Source organism: Calidris pugnax, unplaced genomic scaffold (assembly GCF_001431845.1).
Source record: "Calidris pugnax isolate Ruff unplaced genomic scaffold, ASM143184v1 scaffold95, whole genome shotgun sequence".
Lineage (NCBI taxonomy): Eukaryota > Metazoa > Chordata > Aves > Charadriiformes > Scolopacidae > Calidris > Calidris pugnax.
In genome coordinates, this window is record NW_015090885.1 from 8,855,926 (window position 1) to 8,880,115 (window position 24,190).

The 24,190-nt window shown below is 38.5% G+C and overlaps 1 protein-coding gene and 1 long non-coding RNA gene across 2 annotated transcripts in view; one reads left to right on the plus strand and one right to left on the minus strand.

Moving 5' to 3' along the window:
• PROS1 (protein S (alpha)) overlaps nucleotides 1-18,068 on the plus strand; it is a 33,919-nt gene extending 15,851 nt beyond the window's left edge. Inside the window, exons 8-15 of the mRNA XM_014947350.1 lie at nucleotides 3,365-3,486; nucleotides 5,962-6,080; nucleotides 8,168-8,357; nucleotides 9,336-9,503; nucleotides 10,527-10,695; nucleotides 11,642-11,790; nucleotides 12,541-12,754; nucleotides 15,660-18,068. Coding sequence (XP_014802836.1) covers nucleotides 3,365-3,486; nucleotides 5,962-6,080; nucleotides 8,168-8,357; nucleotides 9,336-9,503; nucleotides 10,527-10,695; nucleotides 11,642-11,790; nucleotides 12,541-12,754; nucleotides 15,660-15,805 — 1,277 coding nt within the window. The 3' untranslated portion in view covers nucleotides 15,806-18,068. The remainder of the gene's footprint in view (nucleotides 1-3,364; nucleotides 3,487-5,961; nucleotides 6,081-8,167; nucleotides 8,358-9,335; nucleotides 9,504-10,526; nucleotides 10,696-11,641; nucleotides 11,791-12,540; nucleotides 12,755-15,659) is intronic.
• The window catches only part of LOC106891084, a 44,852-nt gene that overhangs the window by 14,677 nt on the left and 5,985 nt on the right, over nucleotides 1-24,190 (minus strand). The window contains exon 2 of the long non-coding RNA XR_001412627.1: nucleotides 20,993-21,053. This is a non-coding gene — a long non-coding RNA (uncharacterized LOC106891084). The remainder of the gene's footprint in view (nucleotides 1-20,992; nucleotides 21,054-24,190) is intronic.

Consider the following 24,190-nt stretch of genomic DNA (forward strand, 5'->3'; position numbering starts at 1 on the left):
AAAAAAAAAAAAAAAAAAAAAAAGGCAGGATAATTATAGCATAAATGATTAAAACAAACTTTAAAAAAAAAAAACAAAACACCTTGGTACCCTCCAGCCTGTGCATGTGAGCATTTTAGTAGCAGGACAATTAGCTCTGCACCAGGAGATGCTGCCATTAGGACTGAGCAGGGATTCCAGAACATCTGCTGGGGAAGGAAACTTCATACCTATCCAAGAAGTTGCCTGTCCTTCTGCTCTACGGTACAGTCTGGAGGGAGATCTTACCCTTGAGCAGAAGGTTCATTTTGGGTAATGGAAATTTACACCCCTGCAAGACTGGTGCAAGTCTCCAAGTAATTGATTTAATGATAAAAATTCATCTATCAAACTGTGTGATAAGCTTTCAGATTGCCAGTCACCAATTATTAGGAAGTGACTTTCACAGCAGAATCCCTTTCACCAAGTTGAGCTTGCAATCTACTGGGTTAGTCAACGCCTATCAAGACCATAAACAATGTAATGATTTTGAAATGGAAAGGAGTATGCATGCCAAACGAAAGAGTAAGAGGTACTCTTGTAGCTGGAGGAAATGGAGGGGTCAATCAGTTGCACATATGCATCAGCAAAGTATTTCTTAACAGCTGCCCAAATGCTGCCACGGGACTAATGTGCAAGCATTATCTACAAAGCATATGGAAAGAAGCTTGAATAAGACTCCAAAATATGCACTTAGATGTTGCAACCCAACCTTGTATCTTACTCCCCTAAGTAGGGCTGCTGATGACAGAGATGAAATAAGAATTTAACTATGAGTAGAGGGTTGGTAATTTACAGTTGCAGGTGTCTGTACATGTGTGCATATATATATATATATATATGTGCAGAGTATCATTTTTTAATAGGACAGCTTTCTCAAGTCTCAGCAAAGATAAAACTCTAAACACAAACATTCATCTCTGAAGAGATTGATTGTGACAGTCGTGATTTAATATATATGCTCATTATTTAAAACTAATTCAAGTCAGAGGATGCAAAACAGAAAACTTTTGCAAAATGTCAGATCAACTTGAATAAACATTCAGTACTGTATTTATATGTTAACAATTCCTTTTACTCACTTAGCTGACATTTTGGATGGATGAACCACTTGAAGGAGTAGAGAGAAGCAGAATTTCTTATGTAACCGTTTCTGCAGCTACATACCTAACACCAGTTAGAACTTGAACAATCCAAAAAGCCAGTCATCAACTCTCCAGTTAGATTTTAGGACCTGTCTTCCAATACATATCAAGCCGTTCCCCAAAACGGGAAAACATTCTGGCAACAGTTGCTGGTCAAAAGTCTTCCACATGTCTTTATGACCCAGTGTATCCTCAGAGAACCCTCCCCGGGCAGGCAGTGGAAGTGTGCACAGAGCAGTTGATTTGAGCTCACTGTTTGTAGAGGTACCATGATCTTAATGCAGAGAACTTCCATCTTATTTCCTTTCCTATGCCTCAAGCCCTGGAAGGAGAGAGCGCTCTTCTAACGAAATTGAAGCAAGGAGGTGGTGGAGCTGGCTGTAGAGTGTTAGTGCCACATTGGCACAGCATAAATATTCTACAGCTCCTGTTTTGCATCCCATGCCTTCCAGTAGAATGCCCAAGACACTTGATAGGCTTCTAGTGTGCAGTGCAATCATTCTTAAATTTGCTAAGCTAGCTCAAATTGGCATTGAAAACTCTTTCCCAAAAGAGGAGGAGGAAAACCTCACTGTAGTGGAGGAGACGGTTCTCAGCTTGACAGCAGAGATAAGCAGACATTCCAGAGCTAATAGAAATTACTTGGAAGAGTCCCAAGTAGATCATGCAAAGGGTGAACATGACAGTTGGTATCAAATAGATCAGCCTATATAAACGTCCATCCAGCTTCTGAGGATCAGAGGGTAGAATGGGAAGTGGGCAGAAGGAGTTCTAAATCAAGTAAACACAGCAAAAGACTATATTTGAATCCTGTAGCCGATACAGCCCCACATCAGATTGCCATATCAGCAGGAAAACTGACACACTGTGAGGCTGCATCTTGTGCAGAATTTGGCTTTATTAGCTGCAGTTCAAAACAGCAGAGATTTTTCTTCTGATAAGATCATGTACGAGGGAGAGTAAGTCTGAGCACAGACCCCTTGCACTGTAATTTGCAGCAAAGGTGATGAAGGGGAGATATTTTAGCAACAGGGAACTCTTCAGCCAAACATGATACCAGTTTCCTCAATTTATTAATGCATTGTGGGCCATTTAAAAAATGTAGGAACTGCTAGCACTTGGCAATAAAACAGCTTTTCCTTGATCCTTAACTGCAGCAGAAGTAGAACTCAGAATAGCATCCACAAACTGTTAAACGATAGTATCCTGTTTTGGAAGGAGAGTATGCGTGCTCAGTGCAAAGTAACAGTTTCTCCAATAAGGTTTTGAGTTTTTCGTTTTCTTTCTTTGTTTTTGGTTTGGGTTTCTTTTTTTTTTTTTTTCCCCTCTCTCCTCCCCCCCCAAAAAAGTATTTTAATCTTAAAAAACCTAGCATAGTATAAACCACATTTTTTAAAACGTACACGTTAGTACAAAATCATTTATTCCCATTAGAAGTGCCATTTTTTAGAAAACAGGTATTGCAGTTTCCTTAATCTGAGGCCCCAAAATTACCCTCATTAGAGTCTGTTGTCCAGGAGAGATTTTGTTTGTTTTTATATTAGAAATGTAGCAGTTACATTTGCCTTTTACACAGCCTTTCATTTCTAAATTATTTATTGTGTACAGCCTACTAAATAGAAAATGAAGTTCCTTTAATTGGTTTAGCTTATTTGCAGCTGAAATCAAATTGGTCTCCACAAATAGATGCTTTATAAAACGTCATTATTTATGATATCTTTGTATGTTATTTTAAAAGGTATTTTGCCCTGATATTATTTTGGTTTTAAGTGAATAAAGCACGTCCTTTCTCCACATACTTGCCATACTCTTAAGAGTATTAAGTTCTTATGACATCTATAGGGAAAGGAAGCGACTGACCCAGAATGGCATTTATGCCATAAATGGTAGCAATTTATAGAGATCTCTTTCACTAATTCAGCCACCTTACAGCTGAGCTTCTTACTGCCTCACAAATCAGACCAAGCTCTGCACACAAGGCTTCTGTCAGATTACTGGTCTCATACACCCAGTAGGTAATTCTGGATTGTAAATTTTACATGGGAGACATCCATTAGCATTAGTGTAACTGAGCAACAGTCACCTATTGGATTCATGTTGTGCCAGAGAACCCATCTAGTTCATTAATTTATTGTGTTAGTTTTCAGTCTGTGCCACGAATAATCTGAATAAAACTTTCTGTATGCTTCCCTTTCTCCTAGATATTGATGAATGTGCTGAAAACATTTGTGCTCAACTCTGTGTAAACTCTCCAGGAAGTTATAGCTGCTATTGTGATGGCAAGAAAGGGTTCAAGCTCTCTAAGGACATGAAGAATTGTGAGGTAAAACTGCACTATGTAAAATTCCACGTGGAAAATCACAAAGTTGGATATTTCTTGATAACGATAAGTTAGACTAAGGAAAATAGGAAGCTATTTGAGAAGAGGTTGTAGAATTGCTGAGAGACTGCCTAGGACTCTGAGCTGTGGTTTTGCTCACAAAGATGACCCCATAGGGGTTTGTATACCATTCAGTTCATCCGTGCTCATTTACATGAGTCCTGCCTCAAGAAGCTTGCCTGAGCCAGTCATCTTTATTCCCTGCTGCTTCCAGAACAATCCCCAGCTTTCTCCTATCAAACAAATAATTGCTGTTCTGCTTACTCAGAGCCAGAATACTCCATTTGTCCATGTGTTCTAAGGTTTTCCTTAGACTTCTCAAAAATTTTCACTTTCTCAGAATTATTCTGCGCTTTGCCTGTTAAAGTTAAAAAAATGGATTGTTTTCCACAGTTCTCATCTGCTGTAGCTTAAGAAAAACCACCTGGTAGTACTTGCCAATTGAAGAACATCTTGAAGCCAAAATCAGATCATCTTGCTCAGTTTTAAAATTTACACTTCTTAGTAGAAGGTGGTTTGAAACCCTGGAGATTCCCAGTTCAAGGATTTTCTTGCGAGTGGTTCTCTGTGTACTTTGAAGGGTTCAGGCAGGCTGAGACTTGTTATGTGAGGTGAGCTCAGATAACTGCCAGCACAAAACTACCACTAACACAGTATAACAAAATTGGGCTTGAACTGTAGGAACAAGGTCTGATGCAAGTTCTAGCATGTACATATTAAATCCTGCTTGTACTTTCTGAAATATGTGAACAACACTTGCAGTCACATTTCATTTTGCTTATTTATGAAATAGGAAGAGCATCTTCTAGCCTCATTACATGTTATTTTCAATACTGTTGTTCAAAAGTGATTAACTCTACCTGGAAGTTAGATTCAGGCCTTTTAATTGAAAAAAAAATTATCAGCTGAAAATATATGCAGTCCAAAGGCTAGTGACACTAGCAGACATAAAATGAAGTAGCCATAAAATTGAGGATGAACACCTGTACATTTAATGAAATTGCTACATTGTGAATACGTAAGTCAGAGTTTGAGAACTACATTATTAACTTTTACCAAAGTACAGCACATCTTGGGAACAGAAAAGCCCCTTGCACCTCTTCTGGATTGTTCTCTTCTGTAGGACTACTCAACTGCCATCATATAAAAGATAAGCAAGGGGTGTTTTGAGGGATAACTCTAGATCAGAGACTTTTAGACTCCTACTAGTCAATGAGGCAGGTGCTTTAAACCACATTCTAGAAGAGTCTTCCCACCTCTCTCCACATGCAGAGCCTAGTTCCTTGTACCTAGAGGAAATCCAAGTGCTTTACTTTTAAAACAAGACTGTAGGTATTACTTTAAATATAACGTCACAGTTTCAGAAGACAAAGAATCCAACAATGCCTTAGAATGGATACCTGACATTTGTTTACTGAACGTTTTACTAGTTTAAACTTGCACTACACATAAAATAGACATTATTCCTGGATACAAACGTCTATGTTTAAAACTTCAGGTAGATAAATACCTGAAAGAATAAGCACCATTTTTTCCCCCCATCATTGCAACTGCATTCGGCTGTGTTTACTCACATTGATTTTGGCTAGAGAATTACGATTAGTCCCAGTTTTAAAGAGTGTTGTAGCCCTTTCAGTGGCTGCAAATACTTAGAAGTTCTTCTACAGTTTTCCTGAGAATGTAATCTTAAGAGCATCATATCCCGACTAACAGTTCTCAGAAATATTAATTCAGTGCTACTCCAGCAGGAATTGTGATGTTGATTTCATCAACATTCCAGATCTCAAATAGGAGAAGTACATATTCAGGGAACAGCCAGATGGAAGGAAACATTTTCTATTAAAATATTACTTAATCCACTTGTAAATTCTTACTTATTATTCCAGATAAATGATTCTAGTAGTACTAGAGATTGTTCAGCTATGAGTACTTGTAGATTGATACTGCCAAAATAATAAAAAGTTTTTTTTATTTTTTATTAAATCTTCTCAAGACACAGCTCTGGCACCGTTCACTTCTAACAACCGATCAGGTTTAGATTCCAGACAACATTAATAATCGTGTCTGGCAGGACCCTAGTAGGTGGATGTCACAAGTCCCTGGTAAAAGGAAGGTGCCTGATGGAAGATTTGAATTCTTGATTCAAATACTAAATATTAGTTGCAATCCACCAGAACTGTGTTTCAACCTGGATTATCCTCCAACAGCTTAAATAAGTGGACATTTCAAGCAAAAAGAAAAACACAGCCCTTCATTTCTGTATAGGTATTCAAGTTTTAGAAAAGAAAAAAGGAAAAGAAAAGAAAAAAGAAAAGCCCTTGCTTTAGAAAAAGTGACAGGCTAACAGCCAACAATAGTTCATGAAGCAACTCCTATCACAATGCATTAACAGCTTGTTTTATTCTCTACCATTTTCAGTCTGTTACTGCGTGTATCCCACTGAACCTTGAAAAGAATTATGAACTGCTTTACCTGGCAGAGCAATTTACAGGAATTCCTGTTCTGTACTTAAAGTTTAAATTGCCAAATGTCACGAGGTAAGCATTTGCTATTGATAAAAGTATGCATTAAAATTACAGACATTTGTTTCTATTAATTTTCTGAGGGTTTAGAAAGAGTGCATTGCATGCATAAATTATATCACCATCTCCTCACTGGTTAAGATAGCTTTATAAGGAGAATGAATTAACTTGGGTTCCTACATATACTAGCACTTAGAGGAAGCTTGAGTCATTTGAAAGGAGACAGGCAAGAGTAATGTGTCTGGAGTCAGTTTACAGCATCCCTTATTGGTTGTACCGTGTCCTTGAGCCACCTCATCCAAATAGACAGCAGCTCTCTTACATGGCAAAACTAAAAGGTCAGCAAGTATCTTCCAGATACCTCAGAAGCAGGTACCAGCCAGTAGCAGCTGTGTCCCAGCCAGGAAACAGTGCACAGCTAGGGCAAGACGTGCACCACTGGCATTCAGGTGGGATTGTGTCTATGAATAACAGGGTGGGAGCCTGCCAGCCATTTTAGTCCCTGGTCACCACTGCTCTTGGAGGGAGAGGTGTATGGACTGGGAGAAGGAGCTCAAAGAGATGCAGACTTGAATGAGCAAAAGAGGGAGAGGATTGAGGGCAGTAATTTTAACAGGCACTAGGTCCCATTGGTTTGTGGACAAAAGAGCAAAAATATGGGTGCTTTCTTGTGAGAGAAGCTTACTCTTCCCCTGAAGGAGAGAGCAGGGCCTGGGGAAGGCGAGAGGCAGCGATACAGATACAGGAAGGCATTTAGAATTCTCAACACAGAATTCAGATGTTATAGGAAAATAATTACTGTACAGCTTCCAGTTATATATGGGAATGACTTTCATTTGGATGTTGCTGATGCTTCACTTCTGCTCTGGGTAGAAGCTATGACATGCCACACACATACTGCTGAGAAACAAAACCAGGCCAATGCTTCCCCCACCCCCTTGCTTCCTTTCACAGGGTGTTCCAAGGACACCGACAGAGCACAGCACCGTCTGTATGATTTCCTTTACAGCTAATGGTAGTGACCCCTTTATTACTCTTGGATTTCTTCACTGCAGCAGCTGAAATTTCAGTTTTCCTTGACTTACTGACCGAACAATTTGAGGGTAACGGCAGCAGCAGCTGTTGAGCTGGTGATCCCCAGAGCCTCAGAACCTTACAGAAGGACATAAATACTAAGAACTTTTTCCTCTACTGCTATTCCAAGCTGACCGGGCATTAATGCTCTCCTGGAAGACCTTTCTAAGATGATAAATGTTTGAAGCTATCTTAATAGTCTCTGTGTAAATACAGAATAGTTTTTCTGTGGATCTGCACGAGAGACAATGACATCTAGTGGACAAAGAACAAGACTGAAAGCAAAGTAGTGGCTCTTAATTACAGCTCCCTTACTTGTTTATTTTGTTGTCTTCAGCGAATTCTAACTTCCAAATGCTATGTTTTCTCCTTTTATAGTTAATCTATTTAATCTAGCCCAAAAGTTCTAGGAGACAAGGACCATTTTTTGCAATACTTATACTCTCTCTTCCACTGTACAGGTACTATAATGTAAATCATGATTTTGCTACATACATATCTTCGACCACCTGCCAAGATCTAGACAACACATCCTCCAATCAGAGAATGACATATAAAAGGCAGCAGTAATGGAAAAAAAAATGAAAGCAAATTGTATGTTATAATTGTTGTAGGACACTTGTGACACTTGACAACCCTGTTGTACTGAAGCACATCATAGATTGTGTATTTTTTCTGCATCACATCTCCACAAAAAGCGATAGGAATATTACATGTATTTCTTACTCAAGAGGGTGTGATACCCTTCACATGTAAAGCTCATAGCAGATTTGGAGACTGAACCAAAGCTCTTTCAAATCCCAGCTCACAGCATTGATCTCAGAATTGTTCACTGGATTCACATGAACAAGGTTTACATTAGATTCTGCTTTTGACTAATTGTGTGCAAATATCACAACTGCTCAGATAGATATTAACCTTTTTGTAACTCTGTATGAACTTTTTTTACCCTATTAATGAGTTATCCTAGGCTATACAGTATTTCATGTTTCCTGTCTTCTTATTAAGATTCCTTCTTCACAACTCAGATTTACAGCAGAATTTGATTTTCGGACATATGATGCAGAGGGAGTTATACTATATGCAGAATCCCTTGACAATACAGCATGGATCTTGCTTGCTCTACGTGATGGAAAGATTGAAATTCAATTCAAGAATGAATTTGGAACAAAAGTCACCAGTGGAGGCAAAGCCATTAATGATGGACTGTGGCATATAGTAAGCTGGGTTTTCCTCTCTCCTTTCCTTCCTTTAACCCACTATGGAAACATTCTGTCTTGATAAGTAAAATAGGGAGAAACTAAGCAACTATTAAAAAGGCGTAAAATGGTGCCCTCAATCCCAGATTTTAAAAAAATCAGCCAAGAAGTGCACAAGAATGTCTTACACCTGGGAAATCGTGGCACCTGTTTACAATCAAGAAAGAGGTAATTGCCACTAGCTAGCAACATAGGAATTATTCTTTGTACTCATGAAGAACAAAGCAGCAGAATATTAAAAAATGTGATTGCATGGTGAAGTGCATAGTTATTAGATACTTCATTTACAGAGCAAGTTTTACATTTGCTAGACCAGAAATCCACCTTGTTCTTCAAGCTTGCATACCTAAGATGAAAGACCTTGCTCACTTACACTATCTATAAATCACACCAAATTATTGACATCAGTTAGGTTGTTTGTTAGTTTTTGAAGGGGAGCAAGGCAAGCTAGGATTCTACATAGACCTCCTGTTTCAGTTCAGTACAACTTCCTAAAGATTAAAAATGTGCTTTGATGCCTAATAAGAGCAGAAGCAAGCATTGAACCTATTGTATCTATGTCTCATCAGAAGATTCAATCTTCTGCAGCAAGTTTGCAGTGATACGGAGAACTGTATGCCAAATGTGGATTGGATATAGAGCAATTGCAGAAATCTTGCAAGCTCCATAGCACATAAAGCAAACTAATCAGCTGCATGGGTTTTCCCAAGGATAGAATGGGGCTGGAATGGAAGATATCCTCCTTGTGAGCATCCATGGATATGGGCAGTTGTTATGATTCAAGTTTAAATATGCTTTAGATGTTGACTGCATTAAAACTATTTTACAGGTTTAGAAAAACATTAGTAATGTTTCATACAGGCATATGTAACTAGTATTCAAAATATTCTACATGTTTGTGTGTATATGTGTGTAATTTTTTTGTATTTATTTCTAGATATCAGTTGAAGAACTAGAACACAGCATCAGTGTAAAAATAGCTAAAGAAGCTGTGATGAGTATTAACAGCCCAGGAACTCTTTTTAAACAATCACAGGGTTTCTTGGAAACTAAGGTATACATTGCAGGATTACCTCGCAAAGTGGGCAACAGTCTTGTTAAACAGGTAATGTTGATTAATACTGGTCTGTTATTTGCTTGAGTTTTTATTGTTTACTTAGTAGTCAGAGGAAGAAAGAGTGGCATGGAATCCATTCAGAAAATGAAAATCAGATTATTAAACCACTGTTTTGAAAATCAACATGCATGAAGCTTTGTAATCTGTCTTCAGTTAGGTTTCAGTTATAAAACCACAGCATTTACAGTCTAATCTTTCAGGATTCCATAGCCTGTTTCCTTCCATAGCTTTAAGGTTCCCTAAATCACCACCACTTCTGCTGCGAGAGCATTTCAGATTGATTCATATTTTTTGTGCTGGCTTTTGCTAGGCTCTGAATAGGTATGGAATTCACTATGCAGGCAGCACAATGAGCTTTCATTTTTAATAGGTTTTATAACAGCCCAGGCTAGACAAGGCCCACGATTCTTTTAGTCTTCTATCCTCGACAGCTCTGTCTTATGCTGGGGATTAGTACAGTCAAGTTGTTGCAACTCTCTTCTTCTCAGCCCAGGAGCCCTCAGACTAATTGTCAGTCTAAACAGAGGCAAAAAGTAACCGTACAGAAGAGGTTGCACCTTTCCTTTTTTTAAATCTATTTTTGCTCAGAAGTGAAGCAGAGAGAAAAAATATGAAGCAATACAACAACATCCCCTTACCTAATAGAAAGTAATTCCAGAAATTTCTTTGTATTTTGGAGAAGGTGAAACCTCGAACAAGGAACAGTGCTAGTGATCATTGTCTTTCAGCTACAGAAAAGCTGTTCTGACCTAAACAGAAGGACAGCATGAGTGTTAGAAATTGAAGCAATCTATTTTGTACAGATCACTAGCATCAAAATGGGAAATGCTATTAAATCAAAAATACCTTTTGAAGGCTCAGGTACTAAATGCATGCCATTTGTTTTCTCCCAGCATCAGTGCTGTAACCTATATGGCTAGCAAAAATAAGTTGATACGTAAAGTAATGGTTTATTATTAACATTTTTAAAACAACTTTGAATGCAAATATCTAATGCTGTAATTCTTACAGATTAACCCTCGGCTAGATGGATGCATTCGTGCCTGGAACCTGATGAATCAGGGACATTCAGGTGTAAAGGAAGTTATTCAAGAAAAACAAAGCAAACACTGTTTAGTAGCAGTGGAGAGAGGATCCTTCTATCCTGGCACTGGAATGGCAGAGTTTCAGATAAACTATAGTAAGTATTTTTCTGTTTATTTCTGTGTTTTTCGCTGGACTGGTACTGAAACTGATGAATTGTTAAAGAAAAAAAAAAAAAAAAGGAGACACACACAGACTAAACTACATACAAAACTAAACACACCACTGCAATCAGCAATGACTCCTATAACTTGTTACCCCTAAACCCGAGAAGCTGCCCACACCTACTGCTGCCCTTCTATGAGCTGTTGTAGCCCACTTTCTCCTTGCCCATTTGGCTTTGTGTAGGAATATGACCTCACCTCATGTTTTAGGAACACGCAATGGGGAAGAGACACTGGAAGAAAATATAGAAAAGATGACTAATACCTTTTTAAATAGTAATTTTTATATTAGCTTTACTATGAATGCGTCATATGAAATTAAATTTGCACTATCTGCATAGTCACTTTAGGCACCTGCATATATTAATAGTGGAACTGCTTTGAAATATATTAGTGTATGAGAACTGCTAATCTTCTACTTAGTGGCAGCAATTTATGAGTAAATTTTGGGGGGGGGTGGGTGTTAGGTTAAATTTTGAACTGACCTCTAATGAATGTGGCACTTGTTCCACATTATAAATGGAGAAGGTAGCAAAAAAAAGAAGTCCAATAGGCACAGAAGATTAGGGAAGATGCAGGATTAAAGTTTAGGGGGGGGTTGTGGGTTTTCTGGATTACCTTTTTTTTTTTTTTTTTAATTTGATTTTGTTTCACAGTTGTGCATTTATAATACAGGAAAATTGCTTACCTATTTCTGGAACAGGCTTTTTTTTTTTTTTTAAATTGCAGTTGTTTCTAAAAGTTCCAAAGTTCACTGCTCTTTCTGGAGATTGGTACTAATTTTTCCGCAGTGGGAGCAGATTAAATACTAATTTTTAACAACATTAATTTTTCATTAGCAGATGGATTTATTAATTTCAATTATTCTTTTTAAAACAGATAATCTTGACAGTGCTGAAGATTGGCTAATAAACGTGACTATGACTATTCGCCCATCTACAGACACTGGTGTTATGTTTGCCTTGGTTTCTAACGAAACAGTGCCTCTGGCTTTGTCCATAGTGGACTCTAACTCCTCTGACTCACAGGTGATCTTACAATTATTGTAGCCGTTGATACGCATTGAAGTCACAGCTCTTATTTTTGTCTCACATAACTTACTACTCCATTTGTGAAAACTAAAAAAAAAAAAGCTACTCACACTTGCAGCAGAGCTGGTAGGCTGAATTAATATTTTGAAGAGCACTTAGGTCATATAGTGATGTGCAGATAATATGTTACTATTAAGAATTTCTACAGCAGTGAGGAAGCACTAAGTGTTCTTGTGTCAGGTACTGTCCATGGCATCATGTTTTCTTTGACCCTTCCTTCCAAATGCACAAAGCGGAAAGGGGAATATCACAGAAGTAGAATAATGATATTATAGTAAGGGCATCATGTGAGTTTCAATTTATAAGCAAATCTTTTTGTTCTTAAGTTTCAATTTACATCTGTTTACATCAAGTACCCCAAGATAGATTATACACCATGGCTAATCCATGCTTTTGCCCAAATAAGAACCTGTAGTGAACACCTGGTTACCTTTGAAGCTGTAGGGGTACTCCTTTTGCCTTTAAAAGAAACAGGATTTCACCTCTGAACCACAGTCAAAGACTTTTTAAGGTGAAAGTTATACATCAGCTTTGGTAACTTTTCCAACTTAAGGTTCCGTTTTTTGAAGTACGGCTCTATCATTTGCTTTTCTTCTACTTTCAAATTTAGAATGCATCAGAACTAAATATAATTGTGTGTGGAAGTTATATGTGACATCTTTTGTGACGTACCATTCTTCCATTTAGAAAATTATTGTGACCATTGGAAACATCACTGTTGCACAGCTGGAATCAAAGAAGTTATGTACACCCAGGAAAGTGCTGGTTGGACTTTTAGTAACCAGGCAGCAACTGGAGCTGTCTGTTGATTCCCACACAGACCGAAGCAATCCAGAGCAACTGTCTATCCTGCATCAAGCCATGATGGCAAATGTTGTTACCTACTTGGGCGGCCTGCCAGGTGAATTATATTTCTTTTCATTAATTTGATTGTTTGTACAAGCCCGATTATATTCACCCTTACCCAAGCAAGAAAGAGCCTACAATTGTATAAAAAGAAGCAGATTTTTTTCCCCCCTCCCAAGTGCTTCTTGTTCCATCCAGTCTATTCAGCTTTTGAGTCAGCCTGGTTTTCAACAGTAGCCTTATTAGTCCCATTAAAAGGGATGAGTCTCTCTGGAGGTTTGAATTTGGAAAATGTCTTGATTTTTGAGCTGGATAGAGGGAGCATTGCATATTTCTGAAATGCCACCAGCTGGCACAATTTAGGAACTGCTTCAAGTATGTAAGAAAACCAGGCATTTTTAAGTAAATTAAGTGTGAGAAGTGCAGAAGGAGAAGTCAGGAGTGTAGTTTCAGCAATTAAACGCTGGGAAAGAGATGACTGGCAATCTTATGAGACAGAAAGTGTGTTGAAACAGCAAATATTTTGTTTAAAGCAAGCTGCAAGTCTATCCCCAGTCTTAAGACATGTACAAGCCTTATTTGTGCAGGAAATGTACACATGCTTATCTGTAAAATATAGCACTGCCACAGATGAAGATCTTTCAAAGCATAAGACTCAAACTTGAAAATCGGTAGGGGAAAGATACCATGGTTACAACATTATACTCTCAGGCCTTTTCTGTATCCTCTATTAAAGGTATTTGAGAGATTAAGTCACAATTCCTAAGGAAAGCCTAAAAGTTCCACCAACAGTCTTCAACTGACGTCCACTTTATACGTATACTACAGTGTCATAGCGCTGCCCCAGATATCACTGTTCTTTATCTGCAAGAGACAAGTGTCACAGGAGTAGAAAGAGGGGAGGAACAGTGTATCCATCAGAAATTATATCTTTAGGCATTTCTTCCAAGAAAGCATACACAGGGGAAGTTGGAATTACGGTTCCACCCTCTAGGCTTGCTGGTCAGCATAGAAGTAAAGGATTTAGGACAGCACTGCAAGTACCACAGCCTCTGTCTGAAGTGGTGGTTGCCTCAGCATCCAGGTCCATATGTTGGAATTTATTTGTTCTCTACAAGTCTTCATACACTGGTAATCCAGGATGTTACAAGATTTAGGCACCAAATATGACAATTTCTCCTCTAATTTTGAATGGTTATGTAAATCTCAGAAACCAGATAACCTGGTGAGTTCAATTCAAATTCAATGTAGAATAAGAAGAATGCACTAATGGTGCAGTACCATCACATACCACAATAGGAAAGTGTCAGTATTTTTGTAACACCTTCACACTTTTAAAAGGAGAGATGAAGCCAGAATTTACATAGTAGAGGTGAGTCAGAAGGTCAACTGAGCCGTAATAACTTAAGTAAGATTCCAGTCATTTCTTAGACCTCTTCATCTTTGTGATATTTAAATGATTGTTTCTAGTACATTGCCAACCATGGAGTAATTGGCATTTTAAGAGCTAAGACCTTGGCTTCAGGCATGCATCCCAAATAACTAAGCAGCAAGTATTAGTTACTTGCTGCTCCTTAAAAGCAAGTGTAATCTCTCAGTTTTAAAAGGTATCTTCAGCTTGCAAATTAACAAAAAACCCTCTGTATGTGTAAACAGTTTCTACTTAGAGGTCTCAAAAAAGCAACAAAAACCCCCCATGTTACCCAAAGGGCCCTCTTCCACAACAGCCTCTGTAACCAAAGAGAGAAAAAGTATTATGGGAAAACTACTTTAGGTCCCTGTGTACTGCCAGTTTGGTTACACCAATTTGTTTACTCCTTCTGACACACCCCTGAAAAAGCTTCTGGGGAGACTGAGCACTATAAAAAGGTAGGTGAGGATCCCCACACTGAGCTACAGCGTGGAGAACTGTATTATTAGAGGCACCCACCAAAACCAGACATTTCATGAAGACCAGAAGTCTCCATTTTAGATACACATTTCTTTGAACGAGTAACAGCATTGGGAGTATGCCTCTTTGTTAATTAATTCAGTGCAGTCAGTGCAGGCTAAATGAGACTTGCTCAGCTCTATGACAGCAGTGTTATCGCTGGAGCAAAAAAGGCCGAAGGGCACAAATCTACAGGACTGCTTATGCAGTACCTCAGCCTACAGCAAAATAAAATGACAAGGAAGCAACATTTCTTGTTCCCCAGACCATCAAGTCTATCTTCTAGAAGGGACAGGATGATTAGTATCTAAAAAAAAAAAAAAGATGATGCACTTGAGATCAGATTCTAGGCATCCTCGTTCTAGTTACTGAAAGTACTTGGATTACCTTCTGTCTACAGCACAAGAATCTAGTTGTATCCTGGGACCTCAGAGCAACGCCTGCTTGATTTTGGGCTTAACATATTGCCTCCTGGAAGCATATCTGTGATCTTATGTTGCTGTAACCCAAACAATACCTAAATGAGCAACAGATAAAGTGAGTCTTTTACTGCTGCTTCCAAGACAATTCTCTGTAAGGAAGCAGTAAAACGTGTGGAGCTCACAGGCATTCCCTATCTGAGAACTTGCAGATTTGAATCCAGAGTAGCTTTCTGGCAAAAGCAAGATGGTTCTTTCTGTGACCTCAAAACCCATAGACATCTCTAAGTCAGGACAAGAACAGTGCACTCCAGGAAACAAACTGTTGGTTCACTGTTGTTAATGCTACTATGGAAAACATTAACTTTGTTAGGTTTCTGGATGGGAGAAGACTTCTAATGCATATTTCAAATTTTACTGACCTTTCTAAGATAAGCCTTTTTAAAGAAAAGGGAGAAGAACTTAAGTGTTTCCTGCCAATTTACTCGTTTCTCCCGTGGATGACTAATAGCTGGGGAGTAGAGTGTTCCCCGTGTTTTCCCTAATCTGAAAAATACATAAGAATTTGCATGCCTTGGCCTAATAAATGTGTTGAATGTGTTTCTGTGCAGATGTTCCTCTGGGTGCTACGTTAGTAACTGCTTTTTATAACGGCTGCATGGAGGTGAAGGTCAACAACAGACAGCTGGATCTGGATGAAGCCATTTCTAAACACAATGACATTAGATCTCACTCATGCCCACTGATTATGCATTAACCATTCAATTTTTAATTGAACTTTTTTCTTTCAGATACAATTTGCGTAATTAGTTTCATGTCATAATGAAGCCTGTATTATTTTATTCAAGATGTGCCAGAAAAATAATCAACAGCATGTTTTTCCTCTCTTTTATATAGAACAAGGAAAAAAAAATCCCCCCTCTTTTCATCTGTAAAGAGAGAATCAACATGAAAATTTTGTAAAATACTCTTTTATTCATATCAGTGATAAATCTTAAAGCTAGATTTATCTTCCGTGCTCATACTAGGCCCTTGATATATTTACTTTAGAGAGTAAGTTCAGGAAGTGCTGCTTAGAACCAATTTTACTTCTTATTTTTCATATATCAGTATAAAGTTGCAAGTTGCAAATTTTAGTATTGTATTTGAATATTAATGATTCTCATTAAACTTTACCAAGCATAACATACAAAGAGAAATCTCTACAAGTTTTGTAATATGTGCTTTTGATAAAGGAAAAAATACTCCAGAATCCAGAGCCCAAGCTCTTTGTGAATATGTTTACAAGTTGTATCAATATTGGTATATCAACTTCAAAACTGAAGTGTTTTTCTAAGTAGCTCAACTTTTGAAAATAGCTCTCGTTATACTGTACCAGCTTTAATTCTTCTATCTTAGGAACCCACCCTTAGATCAGGTCAAGTAATTTACTTTCAAAGTGGGCAATTTTGGACAACAGAAAAGATGGCATGAAGAAAGGAGCTCTGGTCTTCATCACAGGACATCAAACTGGAATTTGCTAGGTAAAGCTGAGAAATTGTGGCAAACATTTCTTCCATTCATGACAAACCTAGCACTCTTCAGTATGAGCACCCTGTAATGGTCCACCATACTCCCTTTATTTAGATAAACCTTGCATTCACAAAGCCCCAGATGAGATTTATTTGTGAGCCCTGTTACAGCTGTGTTTCTGACATACCTGAAAGCCTAAATTTCGCTAGTAACATCAGAATGTAAAGCCATATTCTGTTCAGCCAACTTTAATGGAACAGGTAATTAGAAAAGTATTGTTTTCCTCAGGTGTGTTCATTTCAAGCATTTCTAATATTTCTTTAACATCCTTTGAGTGTTCTTTCCACTTCCAAACTCATTTTCACACAACCAGAAGTCTCCCTGTGCAGCTCAACTAGTGGTTTTGTTAACCTCAAACCAAATAAATAGCAAGAGAATTGCTGTAAGCGATGAATATGTGCTTTCATCCATCAACCAGAGAGACATTTATCTGCCAGGATTCTTGACCTGAGGTTTGCTTTCTTCTCTTGAGACATTGAAGTGGAAATGTATGTACAAAAGGATGGATTGTGACAATACTCATTTTGAGGATTGCCTTTCTCCAGAGGCATTCCCAGTGACATTAGTGAGGTTTCTTTCATTGTTGAGAACTAACATTAGTGCATCAGTATTGCAGAATCTGAACCCATCTTTCAACATTATTGCTTTGTCTGAGGTTATTAACTTCACTTCCCACTTGTGTAACGTGATACACACCAGCCAGTCTCAGTACATTCTCCAAATCTACCCGGCACTGGTTTATACGTAGTTGCTTATCAGCAGGAATACCATACAGCTGACACCCAGGGGCTAATTGCCAGTGACTTCTAGGTGACTTTTCTAGGATGGCACGTAAGAAAAGCTTTAATTTCTCCAGGCTCCCTTAGAGGAGAAATAGCTGCAGGAAAGCATCCCTCCCTGCGCTCCTCCCATCCCAACACACTCATTCTTCATTTGGGCTAAGTTGAAGAGTAAGTTGACTAAAATTAGCAGGTTTTTTATGCAAGGTGGAGCTGAATTGGACTTCTGACGTTAAATACACACGATTACTTCATTTATAGTACCTCATCATCAGCCACTGGATTCTGGAAAGCCCTTGGGTCAGCCTCTTTGCCTTATATAACAAGTAAAGAAATGATGAGATGAGGAACACAAAGTAAAGTGTCAGCAATACTCTAAATGCCTATGTCAGCCTGTGCAAACAGGAGAAAAAAACCAGTTTGGTTTTTGGAGTTGGTTGTGGTTTTTTTTACATTTTGTTTAAGTGTAATAAATGACGTAGAGATGAAATTAAAGATGAAAAAAATCACGTAATTTCCCTGCATAGACAACACTTCTTTTTGTTTTCATGGAACAATATTTTAGAGTATTGTAGTTGTAATGAAACCTCTGCTCCTTTTTTTTTTTTTAATGTAAAAGTGCCTCCCTATTGTAAGAATTAAATAAAGCAGCATTTGCAAGTTTCTTTTCATTTTAAGTTGTATTTGCATATCTTTGTTCATTGTCACTGTGCGAGATTTGTCGTAGTGGTCAAATGGCATAATCAGGAGATTCAGCATCAAAGAAAAGAATTGGCTTAAATAATATGCTATTCAAACAGGCATCCATATACTCTAGGTAAATTTTTAAGTTTATTAATTGTGTAATATTGCCCGAGGAAATGAAGCTTTGCTTAAAACTACATGTGGAAGAAAGGAGATCAGTGAAAGTTACTGATTTCTATCTTTTCTACTCCATCAGATGTATTTCATTGTACTTTAGGCATAATCATTTCAGCAAGAGCCATTCAGCATTTATACAGAACAGCTGGACCTAGGCTCTCTGCTTTTTCAGCTCCTCTCCACCAAGTGTTGCAAATCAGCATGTCCCAATTTTCTCGAAAATTAAATTTAGTCATGGAATTGGTTCTCATTTATACCAGAGCAACTTCCTGCTCATATGCCTAGGCTTACTTACATGCTCCAATGCCTGCATGTTCCCTGGCATAGATAGCTGGCTAGATGGTGTACAAACACCTTTACTATTGATATTCAAGATTAGCTCTAGAGCTGTTATCTTCAAAGAAAGAGAGGCCAAACTGATTTTCAGTCAATCTTGCCCTGCTTATCACTGAACAATGCACAGATATTGGTCCTTCGATGTCATTAGTCACATGTGCACACTTAATATTTTGTTGCCTCAGCAACCTTGTTACATCAAAATTGCTCCCAAATCAGGATGGCTATCTCATGTTTCGTCTGTCAAAAATAACAGGTACGTACCAAAAAAAAATTAGATACAAGGAAAGCCATAAAAGCTAATACCAAAGGGGTAAGAAAGACATCGCTTTGTGAATAAAAAGAGAACTGATACTCAGACTCTGGTTTTGTCCCACTTTCTTTTCCTGGCCATAGTCCTGCAGCAGCAGTTCAGAGCTAAGTGACCTTGGCTCCTGTCATTTTAGATAGCTTCTTACCCGACACTTCGATGCATAAGTGCCAACAAAATGGAAATACTGTTGTACTATCATTGAAAATCAAAAGGAGCATTACAAAAAACTCCATCCAAACTACCTATGAAACTGTAACAAGGCTTATCGTTCATGCTTTTAAAAAACGCTTCCTGTCCACGAAATGGCTTGGTACACTGGCCGTATCCTTTTGCTGTAAGGGTAGTTACATTTCTAGAGGAATACACGAATAAGCAGCTAAATCATAAGTTTATTCTGAGTAAGGGAGCTAGTGTGTTGCTTATAGACACTTGAATCAATCAAGTGGTTGCAAATTGGCACAGCTATATGTAATTCAGGACTTAATTATGTTGGATTTTTTTGGTTTTGTTTTTTTTTTTTTAAAGTTTGAAGTTTTTTTTTTTTCTTTGAGGAATTTGTAGCATCTCAGCAAATTAGGATTGTGGAAGAAATAGAAGTAACAAGAAACCAGTATCATGCAACATAGGTTTGCAGAGCCACAGATACTCCCCCTTATCATTCAGGATGAGGGCCATAGGACATGCGACAATATATAAAGCAAAAAACACGCACCACACCCTCCACACCTCTGAAGCAGTTAGGTACATTTGGGGAAAGTCAGACACGCAAAGATACTTTAATAAGCACTGTCTGCATAATTAACATTTTCATACACAAACGTTATCATTAAAGCATGCTATGCAGCAATCTGTGCCAGAAGATTTTCAAAACAGCACAGTGCTTTATTTCTGCCTTTCGATTTTGGCAGCACCAAAAAGGCAGAAATCCAGTCCACCTTGGTGCGCTGGCTTCTATCCAGCCTAGCTGAGCACTTGGAGGAAGGACACACGCACAAAAAACACCCCATCAGAAACAATGGTAGCAAAAAAAAAAAAAAACACCCAACCAAAAAAACCCAACAACAACAAACCCCCCAAAAAAGACACAAAACAACATACACCAAAAACCAGAAGCCATTAAGCCATTTTGATCCAGTAGATGTTTTCACCTCTTTTTCTCTCTTCCACTCTACACCCCTCCAAACACACAAACAACTCTTTCCAAGAAAAAAAAGCAGCACAGCTCACTTTTTAACCTCACATCATCCAGCACAGCAACAGTTTGCTCAGAAATCAGGGCTGTGTCTCCCCATTGCCCAAGGCCAGCTTTCCAAATGTGTGTATTTGGACAGGCAACTGGGGCTTAAACAAGGACTGGAGGTTGCCCTTGAATCTCTGTCTTTAGAAGAGTAACAGAAGACCATTGAAAGTACACGACTCTAGTTTGTGGTGCCAGACCTGCAATAGATTTTCCTCATAGCAAAATAGGTCCTTGAAGCACTTTGAAAAATCTGGCTTTACTTTTGCAAGCCTTAACAGTTCCATGCAGAGTACTGCTTTGCTTCTTAATGCTCATTAAGAAGCTCTGTTTCTCTTCCCTCTTAGCCCCCAGTTAAGAGGTGAATAAACACCGACACAAGAACATACGACTGCAGTTACTAAGAGCCATACAGTTAGCTTTACTAGACAGAGGGCCGGAATCAGCCTTATTCTTCTCTGATCTAGCCAAGGTTCCTCTGCTGAGGGCCCACCACAGAACTAGTGGGGAAGCACATGGTAACAGCAGTGCCGGCACCCGGCCTAAGCAGAGCAAAGATGTGGGGAAGGCCACAGGGCTGCAGAACGACACTTCTAGAACTTATTAGTGGTTTTATTTTTATGATATCATAAATAATATATCAACTTACTAAAAGTAAGATCTTAATTACTAGCATGTAAGAAGACCACTTTAAGACACATGCTGTTATATGAGAATTTTTGCAAGTTTGGCATAGCACAGAAGATTAAAAAAAAAAAAAAAAGGCTTTGCTTAAAACAAACCCCAAGAAAGAACAGTTCATGTATAAAAGAAGCAATTTCTAATTGACATTCAGCAGTAGCTTACCTTTCCAGAGAAGGTTTTTCCCTTTCTTCAAGTTGTGACATGATTCCCATCAACCGAAACTCTGTTTAAAAAAAAAAGAAAAAAAAAAGGTCTTATTAGAGCAAGCCTTACTCTTTTCTAGCCTATCACGGGCTGCATGATCATTCCCACCAGCTGGTCACAGACTCCTGCTAATGCAGCCCATTGAAAAGCAATCTCCTTTTTTAAATCTGGGCAGAAGCCAGCCTTTTGCTTAAAGGGTTTCTTCTGGAACAGAAGGTCGTGTAGGTTTAACAAACCTGTTTGCCTGCAACAGGCAAACCCTGTCACCTTGTAATTCATGTCTTTACATTACCACGCTGGGCAACAGAGGCATTAAGCAAGCTGCACAGATGAAGTTTGTGTCTCAGTGAAGGTTTGTACGCGCTCCTGCAGTCTTTCAGAGGATTCATAAGTAGTTCATTGGCAGCTTCACAAAATCCTCATCATGAAGTCATTACTCTGCATTTGCTGTCTTCCCCAGATGTGAACCAGGATGACATCAGGATCAGCCCCAAACTGTCTTTCCATCCGCTGGGGTGGGCCAAAACCCCCAGTCCTTGGGGCGCTCCACCCCATATGGGAAATGAGATTAGTCTGGGTCAAACAGTCAAGAGAGGAACTGGTGTTCTGTCTTCATAAGTGAAGACTGTTTTTTATAAGCACTTAGCTTTTTAGACAGAGATAAATGAACAGAATTTCCAGGCATTCACCACGTAAACAAGATTTTTCTCTTTGAATAAATGATGGATAAGAACAAACATTTCAAGTAAGATGAGCACAGTTACTGAAGGTCTTTTTAAAGCCAGCTGAGCCTTGTATTACTATTTTCCAAACTATTTACATGGGGAAGACTTTAAAGAAATAACCCACTAGAAATACAGGCTGAATTTTTTTTTCAACAAGGAGACAGAATATTATTACAACAGTTTGGGTTGTTCTTCACACGTCACTGACAATCCTGACCATGGATTTAAATGATGTGACTATTTTTTTCATATTTTGTTCCTGCAGAAAATAAAATGGGTTTTTTTACTGCTATTGTAAAGCACTATTTTTTACTGCTATTGTAAAGCAGGTAATGGTCACTCGCTGACCTGTTTGCACTCTGTAGCAACCTTTCTTCTGAACTGGCTTTGGACTTCTATCAAAAGGTGAAGATACTAGAAGTACCAGGTTCCCCACTACTAATGATATTAGCAGATGATGCATTTAGCAGTTCCTTGCTCTCTTTTGGGTGTCAAGCATGGCATTAGCCAAAGCTGGTGAAGCAGAGATATAAACTATGATCTCAAGGATGGAAAATGTAGTGTAGCTCCTCTGTAAGAAACTAAGAACAAGCTTTGCCAATATTTCAAACATCCGGCTACTGCCAGAAGCCTGAAGATACTGTCTCTAACCAAGGATGAAATTGATTTAATCAGTCTTACCTTACAGCCTGTTGTAGGTCTTGATGTAAAAAAACACTCCACTCCCCCAAAACCCAACCAGTGAGACTTTAAGAGTTGACATTTGTTCCTCAGGAATCTGCACAATGAATATTAAACAGACCCTTGAAGCACTTTGTGCCTTTGCCCTGAATCAATTGTTTTTTCTTGATTAAGTGCACTGATTTTTCTGCTGCTAATGCTGAGTTTATCTCTAAACTTGCAGAGTGTTCGTGAAGGCAGATGGCAAAACAATACATGAAGGAGTGATGACCAAGGGCGCAGAGACTTTAGGCATCCACCTACCATTGGAAGTCAACCACTCCACTACGCTTAATGCTTCTCAAAATCTGTCGTGTTACACAGACAGAAGAGCCTGACCTACACAGTATGTCAAAGGCAAAACTTAAATTGTGTGCTATTCTTTACCAGAACAAAGATCTACCAGGATACAAATACAGAGGTTTATGTTTGCAGTCAGAAAAGAAATGCAATAGGTTCAAACAAAAACAAAACGAGTTTGTGACAGTACCTCACTGGGAGACCAATTTTAACCTGTTCCTTATGATGTCTACAGAGAGTGAGAAAGTAATTTTCCAGAAAATCCAGAGATCTGATGACTTCCCATATCTGTTGTACATTGTACTATTTGAAGGCACAGTGTAATACATTTTCAAGTATTAAGTGTTGAACATAAGCCATGTTTGGTTTAGGCAGCAATGTCAAGTTTGAACTCCTGCTAGAAACTTTCTATCCAGACTTTCAGTTCCCAGTGACAAAGAAAATTACAGTGACACAGACAACTTTTGCAAATTGCAGCTAGATTTAGACACTGATGCAGATGACTTGTAGCCTATAGATAATACATCTACACTCCAGGAAGCAATGATATGTTACAATAACCTGTCTTGCTCTAAACAAGCTGTGTTTGACACCATCATGGAGCATGGTGCAAGCCCATTTGCTCTGCTTCCTAAGGGGGCCAGAAGGCCCAGGTAGCACTGCAGCTATTCTGGCTACTTGTCTGTCATCTCCACAGATATTGCAACATTTGTGGGTTGATTTGCAAATATACTTACAGCAATCCTGTGTGTTCATATTGTCTACAAGGATTCATCTACTCAAAGCCTTCAGCTTTGTGCTGCTGGTCATAAGGTTGACTTTTCACTGGAGTATAATGATAATTTTGTTACCTTGCCTCACAGGGCAAAAAAACCCACTCCTGCTTGCCGACATGTTTATTTTGCTTTCATAGCAAGAAAATATTTTTCCAAACACTGTCCTGAAGACAAATTCACTGTTCTATGTTAGTCCCCTCCTTCCACATATTAGGTTTTCCACCCATCATCCACAGCGGTGAGAGCAGATCTATGGATGTGCTGCTACTCACTGAGTGTTCACATGCGAGTTCATCTGACCACAAATGAAGCATTTTGAGGTCCCAGTGATAGTACGTGTTTGACCTGTTTAGCTCAGCAATAAAATAACAGCTATGGGAGCTGCCATGGCAGCAGTTTCACTTGCAGGGTAATGGGCACATTGGGTTTTTCCAGTCTCAGACATCCGTTTTCTTACGACTGAGTTGGCCATACAGGACTCTAACCTCTTTCTCTGCACTTGTAAAACTCCTCGTTTCCAGACCTTTCATTCTTTCTTTTTTTTTTTTTTTTTTTTTTTTTTTTTTTTTCTCTCTTTTTTTAAAAAAAAAAAAAAAAAAAAAAAAAAAAAAAGTTCTAGGAAAAATATTAAACCC